Source organism: Vicugna pacos, chromosome 17 (genome assembly GCF_048564905.1).
Source record: "Vicugna pacos chromosome 17, VicPac4, whole genome shotgun sequence".
Lineage (NCBI taxonomy): Eukaryota > Metazoa > Chordata > Mammalia > Artiodactyla > Camelidae > Vicugna > Vicugna pacos.
Window position 1 is genome coordinate 6,949,598 of NC_133003.1, and position 21,812 is coordinate 6,971,409.

General features: G+C 38.8%; 1 protein-coding gene across 1 annotated transcript in view; it reads right to left on the reverse strand.

The window, feature by feature from the left end:
* NEK10 (NIMA related kinase 10) overlaps nucleotides 1–21,812 on the reverse strand; it is a 162,462-nt gene that overhangs the window by 38,660 nt on the left and 101,990 nt on the right. The window contains exons 27-29 of the mRNA XM_072940891.1: nucleotides 15,102–15,285; nucleotides 14,923–15,009; nucleotides 13,394–13,448 (exon numbers count right to left, since the gene is read on the reverse strand). Of these exons, the coding sequence (XP_072796992.1) occupies nucleotides 13,394–13,448; nucleotides 14,923–15,009; nucleotides 15,102–15,285 (326 nt within the window). The remainder of the gene's footprint in view (nucleotides 1–13,393; nucleotides 13,449–14,922; nucleotides 15,010–15,101; nucleotides 15,286–21,812) is intronic.

Genomic DNA, 21,812 nt, shown 5'->3' on the forward strand with positions numbered 1-21,812 from the left:
AAAATAAATTATTTTTGTGAAAGCAATTATAACTACAATTAACAGCAAAAGGATAAACATGTATATGTAAACTAGGACACCAAAATACATAATTCGGGGATAGGGTGGTAAAAATGTAGATCTTTTAGAATGTGTTTGAATTCACATGACCATCAGTTTAAAAAAAGTAGATACAGTTATGGGTCAACAAACTTGAAAACCAGGGTAACCACTAAATGAAAACATACAGAAGATTCGCAAAAACCAAAAAGAAAGGACTCAAGCATAATACAAAATGAAACCATCAAACCATGAAAGGAAAAACAAAATGAAGGAATGATGAAAGAAGAATTACAAAGTCAAACAGAAAACAGGGTTTAAAATGAAAAAAGCACATACCTATCAACAATTACTATAATGTCAATGGATTAAATGCTTCAATCAAAAAATATACAGTGGCAGATTAGATTCTAAAAAAAGGACCAACAATATGCTGCCTACAAGGGACTCACTTCAGGGTGAAAACCATACAGACTGAAAGTGAGGGGATGGAAGAAGATATTTCATGCAAATAGAAACTACAAGACAGTGAAGGTAGCGATACCTTATATCAGACAAAACAGGCTTTAAAACAAAGTTCATAAAGAAAGGCAAAGGAGGATATTATACAAAGGTAAGGGGTCAATAAAAGAAGAGGATATTATACTTGTTATGATATATAGACCCAATTTAAGAACATCCAAATACAAATACTAAAAACAAATACTAACAGATATAAAGGGAGAAACGGACAAGAAAACAATAACAGAAGACTTTAACACCCCACTGACATCAATAGACAGACCTTCCAGACATAAAATCAATAAGGCAACAGAGGGCCTAAAGGACAAAACAAGCCAGTTGGACTTAACTGATATCTTCAGGGCACTATGTCCAAAAAAGCCCAGAATACACATTCTTTTCAAGACTGCATGGAACATTCTCTAGAATAGACCAAATATACTAGGTCACAAAGTAAGCCCCAACAAATTTAAGAGGATAGAAATTGCAAGCATCTTTTCTGACCACAACAGTATGAAACTAGAAATCAACCACAGAAAGAAAGACAACGGGAAAAAATGAACACATATACACTAGATAGCATTCTACTACAAAACCAATGGGTCAATGATGAAATCAAAGAAGAAATCAGAAAATACCTCGAGACAAATGACAACGAAACACAACCTCACAAAATCTCTGGGATGCAGCAAAAGCAGTTCTAAGAGGGAAGTTCATAGTAATACAGGATTTCCACAAAAAAAAAGGAAAAATCTCAAACAAACCACCTAACATACCATGTAAAAGAATTAGAAAAAGAAGAACAAACAAAACCCAAAGTCAGTAGAAGGAAGGAAATAGTAAAGATCAGAGAGGAAATAAACAACATAGAGATTAAAAAAAATAGAAAGGATCAATAAAATCAAGAGCTAGGCTTTTGAAAAGCCAAAGCAAATCAACAAGCCTCTAGACCAGCTCACCTAGAAGAAAAGGGAGAGGACCCAAATAAAATAAGAAATGAAAGGGGAGAAACAACTGATACCACAGAAATAGGAAAAAAAAAAACTGTAAGAGAATACTACGAATAGTTACATGCCAACAAATTAGACAATCTAGAAGAAATGGGTACGTTTTTAGAAACAGCCTGCCAAAACTGAGTCAAAAAAACAGATTAATTTGAATAGACCGATCAGTAGAAGCGAAAGAGAATCTGTAACAAAAACAAAACTCCCTGAAAACAAAATCCAGGGCTGAACAGCTTCACTGGGAAATTCTACCAAATAAACAAAGAAGAACTTAAACTTATCCTTCTGAAACTTTTCCAAAACATTGAAAAGCAAGGGAACACTCCCAAAGTCATGCCATGAAGCCACCATCATTCTGATACTAAAACCAGACAAAGACTACAAAAGAAAGAAAATTATAGGCCAGTATTTTTTTATGAATATAGATACAAAAATCCTCAATAAAGTATTAGCAAACTGAATCCAACAATACATAAAGAGGATCATACACCATGATCAAGTTGGATTCATTCCCAGGATGGTTCAACATACACAAATCAATCAATGTGATACAGCACATTAACAAAAGACAAAAACCACATGATCATCTCAATAGATGCAGAAAAAGCATTTGATAAAATTCAACATCCGCTGATGACAACTCTCACCAAAGCAGGTATAGAGGGAACAAATCTCAACATAATAAAAAGCCATTTACAACAAACCCAGAATCAACACTACACTCAACAGTGAAAAGTTGAAAGCCTATCACTAAATTCAAGAAACAAGACGAGGATGCCCATTCTCACCACTTCTACTCAATATAGCATTTAAAGTCCTTGCCACACCAATCAGACAAGAAAAAGAAACAAATGTATCCAAATTGGAAGGGAGGGGGTAAAACTCACTATTTGTGGGTGACATGGTACTCTATATAGAGAAACCTGAAGACTCCACACAAAAATCTTTAGAACAAATGAATTCAGCAATGTAGTAAGGTACAAGATTAATATACGGAAATCTGTTGCACATCTTTACACTAACAATAAAATAGCAGAAAGAGAAAGTGAAAAAACAATACCGTTTAAAATCACACCAGAGTATATATCTGGAGGGAACTCTAATGCAAAAAGATACATGCCCACCAATGTTCATAGCAGCACTGTATACAACAGTCAAGACATGGAAGCAACCTAAATGTCCATCAACAGATGACCAGATAAAGAAGTCGTGGTATATTTATGCAATGAAATACAACTCTGCAATAAAAAAGAATAAAATAATGCCATTTGCAGCAACATGGATGGACCTAGAGATCATCATTCTAAGTGAAGTAAGCCAGAAAGAGAAAAGAAAAATACTATATGATATCACTTATATGTGGAATCTAAACAAACAAAGAGAAAAAAGGACACTACGAACTCATCTACAAAACAGAAACAGACTTGCAGACTTAGTAAACAATCTTCTGGTTACTGGGGAAAGGGGGTGGGAAGGAATAAATTTGAGGGTTTGAGATTTACAAATGCTAGCCACTGTATATAAAAATACTTTAAAAAAGTTTCTTTTGTACAGCACAGGGAACTATGTTCAATATCTTGTAATAACCCTTAATGGAAAAAAATTAAAATGAATATATGTACGTATATGCATGACTGGGACATTGTCCTGTACACCAAAGATTCACGTTGTAATTGACTGTACTTCAATAAAAATAAAATAAAATCACACCAGATTATAAAATAGAATAAAATAGCTAGGTATAAACTTAACCAAGGATCTGACAGACCTATATGCTAAAAACCATAAAGCACTGATAAAGGAAATGCAAGATGATACAAAGAAACGGAAAGATAGCCCATGTTCTTAGATTGGAAGAATTAATATTGTCTAAGGGCTGTACTACCCAAAGCATTCTACATATTTACTGTGATCCCTATTGAAATACTCAGAACGTATTTCATGGAACTAGAACAAATAAACCTAAAATTTATGTGGAATCACAAAAGACCCAGAATTATCAACGCAATCCTGAGGGAAAAGAAGAAAGCTGGAAGCATAATCTTTCTAGACTCCAGACAATACTACAAAACTTCAGTAATTAAAACAGCTTGGAATTAGCACAAAAACAGACATATAGCTCAATGGAACAGAATAGAGAGCCCATAAATAAATCCACAATTGAGAAAAGAGTGGTGCTGGGAAAACTGGACAGCTACATGTAAAAGAATGAAATCAGAACAGTCCCCCAGACCATGCATAAAAATAAACTCAAAGTGACTTAAAGACATAAATATAAGACATGATACCAAAAAAATTCCTAGAAGAGAACATAGGCAGAATACTCTTTGACATAAATTGTAGCAATATCTTTTTGGATCTGTCTCCTAAGGCAAAACAAAGAAAAGTAAAACTAAACAAGGAACATAATCAAACTTAAACACTTTTGTCCAGCAAAGGAAACCACAGACAGGCAAAATGAAAAGACAGCCTATGAAATGGGAGAAAATATTTGCAAATGATATGACCAACAATGGGTTAATATCCAAAATATACAAAAAGCTCGTAATACTCAGTATTTTTTAAAAAGCACAAACAACCCAATTAAAAACAGGAAGAGACCAGAATAGACATTTTTCCTAAGGAGATATTCAGATGGCCAACAGGCACATGAACAGATGCTCAACACTGTTAATCATCAGACAAATGCAAATCAAAACCACCATGAGATATCACCTCGTACCTATCAGAATGGCCATTATCAAAAAGTCTACAAATAACAAATGTTGGACAGGATGTGGAGAAAAGGGAAACTTCATAAATGTTTTTAGGAATGTAAATTGGTACAGCCCCTATGGGAAACAGTATGGAGGTTCCTCAAAAAGCTAAAAATAGAACTACCATGTGATACAACAGTTCCATTCTTGGGTATGTATCCAGAAAAAAAAAAAAACATTGAAAAGATACATGCATCCCAATGTTGAAAGGAACACTATTTACAATAGCCAAGCAATCCATCAACAGATGAATGGATAAAGAAGATATGGGGGGTGTGTGTGGGGGGTGTGTGTGTGTGTGTGTATTCACATATATGAATATTATTCAGCCATAAAAAAGAATGAAATTCTGCCACTTACAGTAGCATGCATGGATGTGGAAAATATTATGCTTAATGAAATAAGTCAGATACAGAGGGACAAATACTGTATGCTATCCTTTTACGTGGGATCTAAAATATAATATAAACATTTATGTAAAACAGAAACAGACTCACACATATGGAAAACATACTAGTGGTTACCAAAGGGGAAAAGGAAAGGGGAGGGGTAAATTAAGGGAATGGAATTAAGAGATACAAACCTCTATGTATAAAATAAACAATAAGGACATCTTGTATAGCACAGGGAATTACAGATATTATCTTGCAATAACTTGAGAAGTAGTACAACCTACAAAAATACTGAATCACTATGCTGTACAGCTGAAACTAACACAATATTGTAAATCAAGTGTACTTCACTTAAAAAGATACTTTGTCTAAGAAAAAGTGTGCTACTGGGTATGTGTGAAATAGACCTCTCTGGCTAGGCTGAGTTGCTTTCAACTTTGCTGCCCCTTCATAGAATTCTAAGTTACTCTTTAAGAAACTTCAGGGAATCTTTAAAAATAACTATCACATATTCATTCATTCATTCATTCAAAAATATTTAGTAAGTGCCCACTGTGTGTGGTGAAAAGAAATAGTTTCTATAATCTTGGAAGTTACAAGATTGCACAGGTCGAGCAGAAAAACTGTTCATATCTCTGGGAATTATATCACAGATCACAAGAAAACAGTTATCTGTAATTTCAAAATAGATCAAACTCTTAATCAGAAAGGACAACTTTTAACGATAAAGTTGTTTGGTCCACAAGGGTGGACAAAAGATGGAAATTATGCAGAGCCTGAGGACAGTCTGCCTCTAGACTGGACCAGATTGAATGTTTATGTCCAATATAACATTACGGTTGTAGAGGGTAGTTTCCATGACAACACAAGCTAGAAAAGATAGAAATGGTTTAACACAAAGAGGACATTCCAGAAACGTTTTATGGTGAAAAAGCTTATCATAATGAAGCTTGTGTCCTCTGAAAGTTTGGAAATGGGCATTGACCAATAGCACTTCAGACTGATAAAACAGAATTTCAGAGAAATGGAAGGTTAAAAAAATTCTGAAAGGTCATCACTTCCAACTCTCTTCAGCCCTGGTGCGACTTATGCAGAATTCATAAGCCACACCAGAAACTGAAGCCCTGACTATGAGTGTTAGCCTACGACTCCCACCCCAGACCACTCCATGTAAGGTGGCAATTGGAGGTACTAGCTTTGTAATGTTTAAAACCAAGTTTGCAATGATTGTTTCAATGGGAGGTAGATTATCTGGATAATTTTCTTGTCAGGGGAGTCTTGGGCATGAAGGAGATGGAATCTAGAACTTGATACCTCATAAATTCTTTCAAATATCTCTCCGAAACAAGGAAATATTTTCACATGCATTGTGAGTGCAGCCCATCATTTAATTCAATCTTGTAAAGCAGTCAACACACTAACGCTGATAAAAAGAAGAGACATTTAACCTTATGAAATGAGAGTCGTGGCTTACACATTAAGATGATGCAACCACACCATCTGAGCTAACTAGGGTTTTAGAGCAGGAGAGTCTCTTTCAGGTGGTGATGCTCATAAACACGTCCCGTGTGAAGAAGTGACACTATGGAGAGTTGCCTTCTCCGGCTCAGTAAGGGCCTCTTATCCACCTATAACGTTAATGGAGCTGGTACCACTACAGGAAGGGGTATGGCACTCCTGTGGCTCTCCACCTGTCCTCCACTGACAGCTAGAAACTAATAAGCAATAAGCCAGGGAATTTTAGAACTGTCACAGAAAAGGAATACAACGGTCTTACTGACAGTAAATTGTTGTTGTAAAACTGCTTGATTGTGACATTGGCGGATAGGCCAGGTCAATTCTGGCAAGTATTTATTCAACTTAAATGAAACTAGATCTGGGCTTTGAAAAAGGAGTTGAGGGGAGAGAACAGCAGCAACTCAAAATAAGCAAGGCTTCTGCTACCGAGAGGCCAGATCCCAAGGTCCTGAGGTTACACAAGGACTTTCGAGTCACATGTATGATACTGGATGGACACAAACGTTCACAGTCATCTTTATACACAAAGCCTGGAGTCAGGCACACACCCTTGAATACAGTTATGCATACCCTGATTTGCCAAAGAAGCTGTGAACCGCAGGCATCTCTGATACCCCCAACTATCCCATGTCTCAAACCAGCCTGCCCGTGCTACCCTGTTTCCTTGGCAACAGGATGCAAACATGCATGGAAAAATCTTACTGCCTGAGCAACAGGATCTTTAAAAAGGTCTTAATCTGTGACTATGGCAAAGGCTGTAGGTTTAAGCCAGTAGGTAAGGTTTTAGTCATATTACAGAGAGAGATACAGAATTTACGCTAAGATAACAGTCATTTATCTATTAAATGACAAGTATTTGTGACCTGGGGAATGCAAAGATGGGCCAGCCATAGTCTGGTTTCTGCCAGCACATGGTAATAAACACTAATTGATGAATCAACTGATGTTCTTAAGAGGATCATAATACAGTGACCAAAGCTTACTGGGACTTGAGTGCATGTATTAAAGAGGCTGCAGCCTCTGTGTGTATTACCAAATTTTACTCTGTAGGATAATTTCTTGTAAATTGAAATAAAGTGCTATGATACACTGAATTAGAACTATCAACACATATATCAACTAAGTGAGACTATAAAACCCAGACAGAAACTGATAAAGAACAAGCCCATTTGTAATTTTCCCCTAGCAAACTGAGGCAGGAAATTTTACATCATTTAGATCATTGAAAATCATTAAAGTTGTAAATTTAAAGACCGTCCTAATTGTTGAACTTTTAAGCACTTTTTTCATGACACAGACATCTACTCAGCTTTTGGTTAACTCTGTCTATATGCAAAAAAATTTCAAGTAAACATTAACAATAAGGATATTTATTCCAAATAATTATTGTAAAATAGATAATATTTTGTGCTCATTAAGACTTTGACCATGAAAAGTCAATTCCATTTTCCTTCTTAACTTCTTCTAATTTTGGAGATGTACATATCAAAATAAGAGACGATTTCCACAAATACTATAATTAACTTCGACATGTGAGTTCAAATCTCTCAAACTGGGAATGTAAAAATGCTACAACCGCTTTAGAAAATACTTTGAGTTTCTTAAAAAGTTAAGCATACACCTACATACGACCCAGCCATTTCACTTATAGGTATTTACCCCAAAGGAAAAAAGTGTATGTCCATACAAACACAAAGGTTCATAGCAGCTTTATGTGTAATAGCCAAATACTGGAACTCAAATGTCCATTAACAGATGAACGGATAAACAACCCATGGTATAGCCACACAATGGACTAATACTTAACAGTGAAAAGGAATGAACTGTTGATACACAAAACAACACAGACAGATTTTGAAATAATCATCCTGACTGCAAGAAGTCCAGACAAATGACAGTATGTACTATATAATTCCATGTATATTAAATTATAAAACACAAACCAATCCACAGTGCAGCAAGCAGACCAGTGATTGCCTGGGGTGGGGGGTGAGCAGCAGGAGCAAAGGGGACAAATGGGCACCAGGACACTGTTGGATGGATATGTTCACTATCTTAATCGTGATTTCACAGGATGTGCATACTCAGAACATCTATTTTCACACTTTAAATAAGCACAGTTTATTTTGTGTGAATTTTACCTCTTTGAAGCTGTTGAAACCAAGTAATTTCTCCCATTCTCATTCAAAACATTTATTCAAAAAGACCATCAAAAGATCTGCGTGTATTCATTAAAAGCAATATTATGAGAAGCATACCATTAAGTTAATTTTCATCTGCCTTTTGTTACTTAATGGATGGAACTTAAAAGTAAGGGAGATGAAGTTATCTTACAGTCCTGTATCTTTAGGAGTGCTAACCAGTTAGCCCTCGAGAGAGTATGAGTGACTGTAGTTAAATCAGCTACTCGGTGACAACTCAAATTGATAAAAATCTGTAGGAGTATCCCAAGGGACACTATTTACAACTCTGCAATCACATGTGAAGAATAAAGATGTAAAATCAAATCTCTGTTCTCGCAAACCAAAGGCATAACTAAAAGCAAATTATCCTGAGTGAATACTGAATGACCTGTTTATTGTCAGGAAACGTGGGTGACCTGGAAGTTCTCCACGGGCTACTCATATACTATTAGAAAAGCTACACTGACACCTCCAGGTCTTCTGGGAAGGGCTGCTACATGACATCCTGGTACAGGAGACTTAGTACCTGAAACCCTGGGAATGGAGATTGGAGACTCTGCTTTGAATGAGTGAAAGGCTGCAAATCCAGAGCCAAGGAATGCGGCACTTGCCACTGATCCGATACCTCAGCTTTGCGTATGGCTTCCAGTACTTTTGGAGATTTAGGGACGAAGAGTTGAGATCTGGGAGGAGGCTGGCAAGAAAAGGAGCCCAAAGAAATCATTTTCTGGTTTCAAGTGACTTCTGCTAAATAGTTCATAGAAGGAATATGGACTTCTAAGAGCTGGAGCCTCTTTCCAGGCCTTGCCATTAATTATATTCCTGAAAAAATTTTACCAACTGACAATGTTGGATCACATCACCAGGGTGCCTTCCAGTTCAATATCAATTTTTCTTTCATCAGCCTTGGGAATCCAGTACTTCCCGGAGGAGGCAGGAGTTCCCCTTCCTAGTTCCATCTGCTAATGTTGTATCCGTTTGCCTGGTCCATTTGCTCAAGAGAGTCTATCTCAAGTGGCTAGGGAGGTGCCTTGGTTCTTTAGCAGGCAATTGGCTTAAATCTAGCTCCTGGTATCTGAGATGACCGAAGCTGAGCGTATATGCTTACACTTTCTCTCTGTACTGTTCAGCCTGAATCAAGACTGAATTCTAAATCCTGGAAGTTGTGCTGAGATGAAGTGTGCTCCTCTCTGTGGCTTCTTCTCATTGGGACCAACTCCCTTGTCCTAGGGGCCAATGAGGCTCCTCCAGGGTCTCGTCATAACTCATTTCCCACTGAATATGTGGCACAAAATAGCCAAAAGTATCCACAGGCTTTATTTTCCATTTATCTTTATTATATTTTGTAGCTCTGCCATCTTCTTTCGGATTCTAACTTTTCACTTAGCTTTTAAATACAGTGTGGGAGGGGTTTATTTTTTTATACCAATAAACCAAGAAACCCAGGATAATTCTAAATAAATTAGGTTGCAAATAACTTCAGCCTTATTTAATGTCTTTTAAAGAATTATAAATGTATGTTGGACTGGTCTCCTTTTAATTCATAGAAGCTCTGGGGGTAACCTGGAAGGAAGTCAAAAAGTTACTTTCTCTCCTCTTATTTGGTATGAATTGTAGGCTATCTCTTGCCATGTATTTTCTCATCAAGTCTGCCTGTGTCTCCCCTACACTGTGAGTTCCCTGAGAGGCGATAGCATGCCTTAAACCAGCCCGTGCTCCGTGATGGGTGTCACACTGGCCCACACACGGTGCAGCTTTAGCTCAGATTTTATTCACCGGTTCACGTATGCACACGCCTTCTGACTCTTCAGCCTCAACACTGGGGCCATTTCCCCCTGTTGACTTGGTCATTAACCCAAGTTAAAGCCCACTCTGTAGTGTCCCCGTTTCAGTGAGCTTCAGATTACACTTCCGCTTTCTGTTAATTCTAGTTTATTCAATTTGCTAGAAATGTTTAGACAATGATGACCTTTTAAAGTCTATTTCAAGCTCATACATACTATATATGTTTCTTTTGTTTTTGAAGGGTTGGAGTTCAACTGAACTCTTGCAAATAAGACAACTTTCCATGCATCCTTTCAGGTAAAAAGGACTAGAATTATTTGGCAATGCTAAGATTCCTAAATTCACCTGACTGAAAATTTCCAGCTTAATAAAAATTTCTCTTAACTGGGGAATGCACCCATATGTCATAAATTATTTTTGTACTAAAATACTTGTTTTCTATCTTTTCTATGTACTTAAGCAACTTTGTATTACTGAGTAAAGTATCCAATAATACAGAAAAAAGTCTTTTGAAGATGTTCTAAAAAATATAAATAATCACAAAACTTAAAAGGGAATAGTTAGATTCCAAAGTGCACTTGTTAATTCTTTTAGGGGAGGACATGGAACCCTCCTCACGTGCAGACAGACCAGCTCACAGAAGTCTACTGAACTCACAACGTGGTCGAGGTACAGAAACTCTGGTGCCGGAGTTGAGGACACAGCTACTCCATGGTGCCGATCAGACCCCCAGCTCCATGGCCAAGCTCACATCTCCCACTCCTGTCCCCTTAAATGCTGGGCTGAGCCAGCAAGAGCTCCCATGTTCCAGGCTCCTGTGTGTGGCGTCCTTGTCTGCAGCAACTGGAAGCAGAGCTGTTGGGTCAGGGATGGGGACCCAGAGATGGGGGATCTTCTAACCCAGGCCCACGTCCCCACCATCATTTATTCTGGTTCCCTTGAGGGGTTGGACTGTTTCTCTCCCCATTGCTCTCTGTCTTCTAACCACTGCTTCTCTGCACCTTGGCCCACTGAAGAACACTGTGGGCTCCTACGGGATTCCTTGATGACGTACCTGGTATATTTTACACTCTAATACGTTTTTTGGATTTTGCTACTAGCAACACTGGAAAAGATTTAGGAAATAAAAAGGCTGCACCCTAACCCTTCCTGACTTTCACTTGGAAAAGATAAAGTTATCAGTGAGGTGGTATCTTTGACTCAACAGAATTGATTTTCCACGTGCGCCTTCCTTTGCCGCCTAACTGAAGGCCTCGGGACTTTGCCAGGCAGGTTCTCCAACCTGAAGTTCATTTCCACGATGCTCTTCCCAGCACCCTCGAACCCAGCACTGATTGTGGCCCCATCTGGACTGCTCAGCACCCACGCAGCCCCCAGAGGGACCTGAAGGGACTCGGCCCTTCCCACAGCAGTGACAGGGCCTGATCCAAGCCAGGCCGACCCGACTCTCTTGCATTGGATCCTAAGAGAGGTAACAGAGAGACGAAACAAATGAGCTGGGAGCCCGTTCGGCCCAGCGTCACAGCCTTCACAATTCTTCCAGGAGTGCCTCCTCCACAGGCTTCCGGGGCCGACCTGGCTCCTGCCCCTTGGTAGGTTGATTCTGTGGGTTCCTAATTCTGTGAGTCCCCCATGGCCTTCTAATGAAGCCTGTTACACAGGTCAGCCCGAGTCAGGGTCTCCTGCTGCACCCACAAAGCCCAACTGATAAAGCAGATCCACAGCCTCAGCCTTTTGTCACCAGCCCTCAGCCACTGCCTCGGCCAGCATCACCCGCGGCTCCACACCTGCAGGCTGTCACCACCACTGACACGGACCCAGCCTGCACTGGCGCCGCAGACCCGGAGCTGCGGGCAGCCCTTCCACCTGTCCCTGCTCAGTCTCCTGCCACCTCAGTACCAGCTCTTCCTAGTTGACCAAACTCCTGAGTCTAGATCATCCTCTCGGCAGCAGACCTGGAACTTCACGTAATACATAGAAACCACCAAGCGTAATCGTCCTCTTCTCTGCCTCCTGAGCTGAGTGTTATCTTTGCCTCCCTTTCTTCAGACACAGATGAAGGGTTGTCCCTCCTGCCTTCCCAGGCCTGCTCTCCGGCTCCAGCTGCTCAGTTCCCCTCCGTCTTCAGTCTCCCCTCAGGCCACCCACCCACAGTCATCCTGATTCTAGAAGGCCTTTCCCATCAAACATTCCCCACCAGGTCACGGTCCAGCTCACACCTCACCTTCTCCAACTTGCTCCTCACCCCTGCCTCTGCAATTTACAAAAACCCCAGTCAGGCTTCTGCTCCCACCAACCTCACCTAAGGCCACTGAATTGCTCTTATGAAGGTCACCAGGGACTAGCCAAAGTCCAGATCAGAGAGTTTCATTTTAGTCCTTAGCCCAAGAGACAACTGTGGCAGAAAGTGCTAAGTTGCTGCAAAATAAAAATCTTTTAGAACCGAATGCCCCAACTGTCCTCATTCTCCCTTGCAGCTAAATGTGTTCACGTGACTAAGTCCTGGTCTGTGACCAGAAGGGAAGGGAACGACATCTGGGTCACATCCCTAAAAGGAATGGCATTTCCCGACTTCCACATCCCACTGCCTGCCACCTGGGTTGTGGCTTTGACACGGTCCACCTCTGACACATCTGCCATGAGCGTGAGACCTACACCCTGGGGATGCAGAAAAACAAGACGTAAGGAGCCAGGGCCCCAGTGATCTCAGGAAGCACAACTGCCCTTCCTCCCTGAGCTCAGCGAGACTGACTGAGGGGCTGAGGATCACAGGGCCAGTTCAAACCCCAGGCCCCAGCTAAGTATCCCTCCCAGTATGCTCCATGGTAGAGTCAGCTCTGGGAGGGTGGGCTCCAACAGCCTCCAGGACCGCACGCCCATGGTAGCCTCTGCTATCGGGTATCAGTCTAGCCACCAAAACCTCAGCGCGGCAGAGTCTAAAAGCAGAAACTGACAGGTATATATAGAATAGATAAACAAGAGAAGATTATACTGTACAGCACAGGGAAATATATACAAGATCTTGGGGTAGCTCATGGTGAAAAAGTACGCGACAATGAATATATGTATGTTCATGTATAACTGAAAATTGTGCTCTACACTGGAAATTGACACAATGTTGTAAACTGACTGTAACTCAGTAATATAAAATTTTAACAAAAATTTAAAAAATAAAAATAAAAATATTTCCAGGAGCTCAGTGTGTACATACTTACCTTGTTTGGGATTGTCTTTCTCCTCCTGAAGCACTGAAACTTCTCTTTAAAGTGCCTGAAACAAGAAAATAAAAATAACTTCACATTTTCCTGCTGCAAATGTTTCATTTATTCGCTCCTTTGTTTGTTTAAAAAATCTCTAAGCAATTGTACCTACTGTGAAGACTGTCCTCCCTTAGGAAAGCATCAGCTGAAATATCATGTTGCAAATTACTGATTACTTGACAGGTTTTTTAAGGGTCTATCCCTAAAGAAAAGGTGCTAAACAAAGAAACTCCATTATTATCAGCTAACAAAGTACAATAAAGTATTTATGTCAGAATCATCCTATATTCCTTGCCAAGCAGCGATAAGTAACCACATGCAAATTAAGGGTCCAGCTTTCCCTTCCTCACTTCCCCACCGACCCCTTGTCCTTGTTACTGGGGATGGACAACCCTGAGTTCATCTCAAAACAGTCAGTGATTAATTGCTTCCAGGTCTTGCTACATACGTTTAAATGCATGAGTATTCTTATTGCAAATATATATTTATGTTTTCCCAGTTGGAAATCAAGATATTTTATTTAGCAGCCTGGAATTTATAGGGAAAACAGAACAGGGTGTTGGAAATCGTGACTGTCCCAGAAAAACCAGAACATCTATTCTCCATTTTGATGAACCAATTAATTTTGGAAAGGGATGAAGGATGAAACAAAATCTTTAGGCTTTTATTCTGATGCTCAGAGAGAACATCCTAAACCTTCTTTTACGAAATGTTCGCAGTATAGTCACTGATGAGACGGGATTATTTACACTTAATCAATTTCAGAGTATTTCTACTTATCCTCTTTAATATTCCATCAACTTAGTCTTTAAAAGAATCATTCTTATCTCTCCATTAACTATTTTAGCTGGTCTTTTCTTTCAGTTTCAGATTTGTTGGGTGAGATTTGTTGAGTCAACTGAATCCTATCTTACTATAAGGAACATTCTTTACAATTTATTTAAATGTATCTTAACCATTTTCTTTACTCTTTCAAATTAAGAGTAAAGGTTCATTTTTACTGAATTTACCTAGCATTTTCCTGTAATTCTACACAATTAAAACATTTATTTTACTTTAGAGTTTTAAGTATAATACATCCCTTTGCATTACTTTAAATAAAGTTGTATGAAACAGTCTACACCAAGACGAATTTCTTCTCCAGGTTTCTAACCTCCAATCAACAGACTCATACAAGGTCACCTCCATTATTCCTTGGGTTGTTAAGTCTGTTTCCAAATAAGTTATCTCCACTCCCCAGTTAGAACCTGCATTTGCTGCAAGAAATAAGGAAACTATTCATTTGACAGGAGGCAGTGGAAGACCACACTGCTGTTGGCCTCTGGGCTTTGTCGGAGTGACAGACACACATGTCCTAATTAATGTGCACTGCACCTAGGAAGCAAACCACTCAGTTATATGTGTGGTGACAACTACCTGACTCCTGGGTACCAGTCCCAAACCACTACCTTCTGGAACCCTACAAACAGAAAAAGAAGCCTTACTGAATGTAGATTCCTTCAAAGGGCTTGAACTGGAGATGCTGGAGTTATCCAAAATGTCCAATTCATCATCGAGCTCTGAATATATATCTGCACATTCATAAAAAACAAAAAGTAAATGAACCTTGAAACAGAAGGGAGTCAAGGGTGCATTCTTGCTGTAACCCTTTCACTAGAAATACCTTTGTCAATATTTTCCAGGTTGAAAGTATCATCTGACAAGATTCCGTCACAGGCCCTGTCTTCGTCCTTCCCACAGGGGGCCTGGAAGCCCTCAGGGGGCAGGTCTGAGCTTTCTGAAAGCTCACTTTTCAGGCTGCCTGCTCCACTGCTGCTGCTACTCAAGCTTGCCTTCTCAAAGGTTTCCTGAAAGAGAAATTCAGTTTTTAATACCCACTTCTTTCTTCTGCGGGACCTAAACCTCATTAGAATATATCTTAAAAGGACTAAAGTATCATTACAAATATTGCTGCTGAAGTCACATCAGTGGGTCCACTGACACGTATGCTATAAAGTTCATGGAGTCCATGATGACAAAAAAAGTGGGCTACCACATATGCTATAAAGTTCATGGAGTCCATGATGACAAAAAAAGTAGGCTACCACTGGACAAAAAAGAATGGGTGTGGCAAAGTGTTTAGTAGCAAAGGTCTGCGCTGTCTGGTGAAAGAAAAGGTAGCACTAAGGAATAGACGTGCAGAACAATTCTGGAGGTAGGTGGCCAAGATGCAAGAGTAGAAAGGTGCCGAGCTCACCTCCTCCCTCAGGCATACCACAATGCCAAGAACTTACAGAGCGACTGGTGGTGAGAAAGACTGGAATCCAGAAGAAAATATTTTCTACAACTAAAGGTATAAAGGGGCGGTTGGATCAGGGTGACAGACTAGAAGATGTGGAACTCATCTCCACCCACAAATACATCAAAAACACTTCTACTTGTGGAATACAGTGCTCACAGAATGCTTAACTCTGACAGAAGATCTCATACAATCAAAACTTCTCCTATGAGACAGATCACCATGTAACTGGGTGGGACAAAAAAAAAAAAAGAATCGGGATGGGACCTGTGACCCTGGGAGGGAGCTATGGAAGAGGGAAGGTTCCCTCACCTTTGGAAGCCTATTCACCAGTCAGGAGACTAGCTGGGACAGAAGGGAACTTCAGAGGCTCGGAGGAGAGAGCAGTCCTCGATATGCAGCAGACAGAACAGGGGGCCCAGCACAGAGGATGTGTGCCATCTTGCTCATTCTCCAGCCTAAGACACATGTCCACTAGTGTGTGGTGGCTAGGTGCTGACCTGGGCTTCAGAGGAAAGACTCCAGGGAGAGAAGTGGGGTTGGCTGGGTGGAGACAGCCTGAAGGGGCTGGAGTGTGGTACAGGCCACAACTGAGAGAGTGTGAAAGGGAGCCTGCATCTGCCATAAAGAGCCCCACAGTTAACAAGCACACACAAAGGGAGGGGCAGGACACTGACTGCAGCAGAAAGAATGAAAAAAGATGAAGGCAATATAAGAGACCCATGGGAAAATATAAAGCATGCCAATCTATGCATGATAGAGGCCCGAGAAGGAGAAGAGAAAAGGGGGTCAAAACATATTTGAAAGAATTATGACTGAAAACTTTCTGACGCTGTAGAAGGAAACAGATATCCAGGTACAGGAAGTGGAGAAGGTCTCAAGCAAGATGAACCCAAAGAGAACTAAGGCATATTAAAATTTAAATGGCAAAAGTCAACGCTAAAGAGAGGATTCAAAGGCAGCAAGAGGAAAACAAAGAGTTAGCGACAAGGGATCCCCTCCTATAAGGCTATCAGCTGATTTCTCTACAGAAATGTTGCAGGCCAGAAGGGAGTGGCAAGGTACATCCAAAGTCCTGGCAGAGAAAAACCTGCAACCTAGGATACCATGCCCAGAAAGGTGAATATTTAGAATAGGGGAGACAGATAATTTCTCAGACAACTAAAAATTAAAATAGAACAATACTAAACCTATCCTAAAATAAATATTGGAAGGTCTTCTCTGAGTAGAAAAGAAGCAAGAATCTATAGAAAAGAAAACTGTAACTAGAAAAGCAAATGATAACTACCATGAACAGCAAAAAGATAAACATGAAGATGTAAAAGAGAACATCAAATCACAAAATGTGGACGAGGTGAATAATAAAATGCAGATTTTTTCTTTTTTTTTTTAATAACGTATTTGAGCTTACATGATGACCAGTCTAAACCAAATATATATAGTAATGGGTTAACATATATGAAAAACATGGTAACCACAAACCAAAACCATATAATAGAGTCACAAAAACCCAAAAGAAGAGAACTCAAGTATAATATGAAAAACATCAAACCACAGAAGAAAAAGAAACAAAGAAGAAATATAAAACCAACAGGAAAACACGGTTTAAAATGGCAATAAATACGTATCTATCAATAACCACTTTAAAGGTCAATGAACTAAATGTTCCAATCAAAAGGCAAAGGGTAGGAGATGGATAATAAAATAAGAGCCTACAATATGCTGCTCTTAGACTTCAATACAAAAAATATATAAAATATACTGCTTACTAGACACTCACTTTAGGGTAAAGGTCACACAGATTGAAAATGAGAGGATGGAAAACGGTATGTCATGTAAACGGAAATGAAAAGAAAGCAGGGGTAGCAATACTCGTATCAGACAAAACAGACTTTAAAACAAAGGGCGTAAAGAAAGATAAGGATGGACACTAGCTAATGATAAAGGAACAACAAGATGAGGATATTACACTCATTAACATATATGCACCCAATATAGGAGCAGCTAAATATATAAAGCAAATACTAACTGACATAAAGGGAGAAACTGATGTGAATACAGTAATAGTAGGAGACTTTAGTACCCCACCAACATCACTGGACAGATCTTCCAGACAGAAAACCAATAACACAATGGAATACTAAATGACACAACAGATCATTTAGACTAATTGATATTTTCAGGATATTACATTCGAAAAAGAAGAAGCCAGAACACACATTCTTTTCAAGTGCACATGGAACATTCTTTAGACTAGAACAAACACTAGGTCACAAAACAAGCCTCAACAAATTTAAGAGGACAGAAATTACATCAAGTATCTTTTCTGACCACAAATACATGAGATTAGAAAACAACTAGAGTGAGAAAAAAAACAGTTGCCTGGTGACTAAAAAACATGATACTAAAAAACAAATGGGTCAACAATAAAATCAAAGAGGAAATTTAAAAATCCCTTAAAACAAATGACAACGAAAACACAACCACGTTAAGATCTATGAGATGCAACAAAAGCAGTCCTAAGAGGGAAGTTATCAGCGATACAGGCCTTCCTCAAAAAACAAGAAAAAACTCAAATAACCAACCTAACCTACCACCTAAAAGAATTACAAAAAGGAGAACAAATAAAACCTAAAGCTAGTAAAAGGAAAGAAATAATAAAGATCACAGAGGAAATAAAATAGAAAATAAAAAATCAATCAAATCAAGAGCTGGTTTTTTGAAAGACTAAACAAAATAAAAAACCTCTGGCCATGTTTGCCAAGAAGAAAAGAGAAAGAGAACTCAAAAAACAAATTAAGAAATGAAAGGGGATAATCCTCAACAAAATATTAGCAAATAGAATCCAACAACACATAAAAAAATTACACATCATGATCAAGATGGGCTCATCTCAGGGACACAAGGATGGTTCAACATATGCAAATCAATCAATGTGATATACCACATAAGCAACAGAAAGGACAAAAATCACAAGATCATCTCAATAGATGCAGAAAAAGCATTTGATAAAATTCAACACCTATTTACCATAAAAACTCTTATCAAAGTGGGTATAGAGGGAACATATCTCAACATAATAAAATCTATTTATGAAAAACTTATAGCAAGCATAATACTCAAAGGTGAAAAGCTCAAAGACTTCCCACTAAAATCTGGAACAAGACAAGGATGCCCATTCTCATCACTTCTATTCAATATAGTACTAGAAGTCCTAGCCATAGCAATTTGACAAGAAAAAGAAATAAAAGGGATCCAAATTAAAAGAGAAGAGGTAAAATTGTCATTACATGCAGATGACACTATACTATATATATAGAAAACCCTAAAGGCTCCACACAGAAACTATTAGAGCTGATAAAAGAATTCAGCAAGGTAGCAGGATACAACATCAACATACAGAAATCAGTTATATCTCTTTACACTAACAAAGAAATAGCAGGAACAGAAAGTAAAGAAACAATCCCTTTTAAAATTACATCCCAAAAAATAAATACTTAGGAATAAACCTGGCCAAGGAAGTGAAAGACTTGTACGTGGAGAACTACAAAACACTGACTAAGAAAATTAAAGATGACTTAAAGAAATGGAAAGATATCCCATGCTCTTGGATTGGAAGAATTAATATTGTTAAAATGGCCATACTTCCCAAAGCAATCTACAGATTTAATGAAACAGCTATCAAATTGCCCAGGACATTTTTCACAGAACTAGAACAAATCATCCTAAAATCTACATGGAGTCGCAAAAGACCCAGAATTGCCAAAGCATCACTGAAGAAAAAGAATGAAGCTGGATGAATAACCCTCCCAGACTTCAGACAATACTACAGAGCTACAGTAATCAAAACAGATGGTATTGGTACAAAAACAGACATACAGATCAGTGGAACAGAAGAGAGAGCCCAGAAATGAACCCACAAACTTTTGGTCAATTAATCTTTGACAAAGGAGGCAAGAACATACAATGGAGTATAAACAGTCTCTTCAGCAAATGGTGTTGGGAAAACTGGACAGCAGCATGCACATCAAGAAATTAGAATACTCCCTCACACCATACACAAAAATAAACTCAAAATGGCTTAAAGACCTAAATATAAGACAAGATACTATAAACCTCTTAGAAGAAAATACAGGCAAAACATTATTGGACACAAATCTCAGCAATGTTCTCCTAGGGCCGTCTCCTCAAGCAATAGAAATAAAGGCAAATATAAACAAATGGGACCTAATTAAATGTATCAGCTTTTGCACAGCGAAGGAAATCATAAGTGAAACAAAAAGACAACCTATGGAATGGGAGAAAATATTTGCAAAAGATGAGACTGACAAGGATGTATAAACAGCTCATGTATCTTAATAATAAAAAAAGTAAACAACCCAATCCAAAAATGGGCATAAGACTGAAACAAGCAATTTTCCAATGAAGACATACAAATGGCCAATAGGCAGATGAAAAATGCTCAATATTGCTAATTATCAGAGAAATGTAAATCAAAACTACAATGAGGTATCATCTCATACCAGTCAGAATGCCCATCATTCAAAAGTCCATAAATGATAAATGCTGGAGAGGCTGTGGAGAAAAGGGAACCCTCCTACACTGCTGGTGGGAATGTAGTTTGGTGCAGCCATTATGGAAAACAGTATGAAAATTCCTCCAAAGACTGAAAACAGACATACCATATGATTCAAGGAATCCCATTCCTGGGCATATATCCAGAGGGAACCTTAATTCAAAAAGATCATGGACCCCAGTGTTCATAACAGCACTATTTACAACAGCCAAGACATGGAAACAACCTAAATGTCCATTGGCAGAGGACTGGATAAAGAAGCTGTGGTATATTTATACAATGGAATACTACTCGGCCATAAAAAGAATGAAAGAATGCCATTTGCAGCAACATGGATGTCCCTGGAGAATGTCATTCTAAGTAAAGCAAGCCAGAAAGAGAAAGGAAAATATCATATGATATCACTTACATGTGGAAACTCAAAAAATAAATGAATATAATAAAATAGAAACAGACTCACACATACAAGGAACAAGCCAGTGGTTTCCAGTGGGGAGACAGAAGGAGAAGGGTCAAGATAGGGTAGAGGTACAAACTACTAGGTATAATCTGAATAAGATACAAGAATATAATGTACAGCACAGCGACTACAGCCAGGATTTTATAAGAACTTGAAATGGGTTACAGTCTATAAAAATACCAAATCACTAAGTTGTACATCTGAAACTAACATAATATTGTAATTTAACTATACCTCAATTATATAAAAACATGAAAAGTGAAAATAAAAGGCATGGCTGTACTAAGAAAGATTAAAAAATAAAACAAAATAAAACCCATAAAAAAGAAACCAACATTGGAAGTTTAACTTCCGGATACCAAGTATGGAAAGAGAAACCCATCAAACAGTAGCGCTTTCCTTCTTGTGGGAAAAAAAACAAAAGAGTTTGCTGGAAATGCTGTTATCTGAGAAACCAAAACTGACTCTTCCTTGAGACCAATTTGTCACTTCATTTTCCCAGCTGAGGCACAGCAGGTCCTTTGGACCCTGGAAAGGAACTGAATGACCAGGTATCCTGATCAAGGATGCCATATGACCCTACTGCGCTGGGCCCACCTCCAGGAGGGTATTAAAGAACACTTACAGGTTGAAGGGTCCCTTACTAAACCCCTGCTTTCGGGGATCCCAGAGCATGAGCGAAGGATGGGTTACGGGTCATGACACAACAAAGGCACAGAGGAAGGAAGAAAAGGGACACCAACAAGGGGGTCACCGGCACCACCACTTGCCCTTCTGGGTATTTGTAGCTCTGGCATCCCTTTTCAAACAACACTCAGAAATAAACTTACGTATCTAAATAATTTAAAGGTTACTGACAAGACAAATAACAGCGCACATTCTGATTTATACCATGGCAAAATTATTACCATCACCAAGACTAATAAAAGCAATTACATAGACTAATAATAAACATTTTAAGACAAATTCGATTTCCTTCTCTAAATCAACATACAGCATTTTCATCCATATTTCCAGATTGCTGAAGAAGTTAATTATAAGCAGTCTCTGCTATTTATAC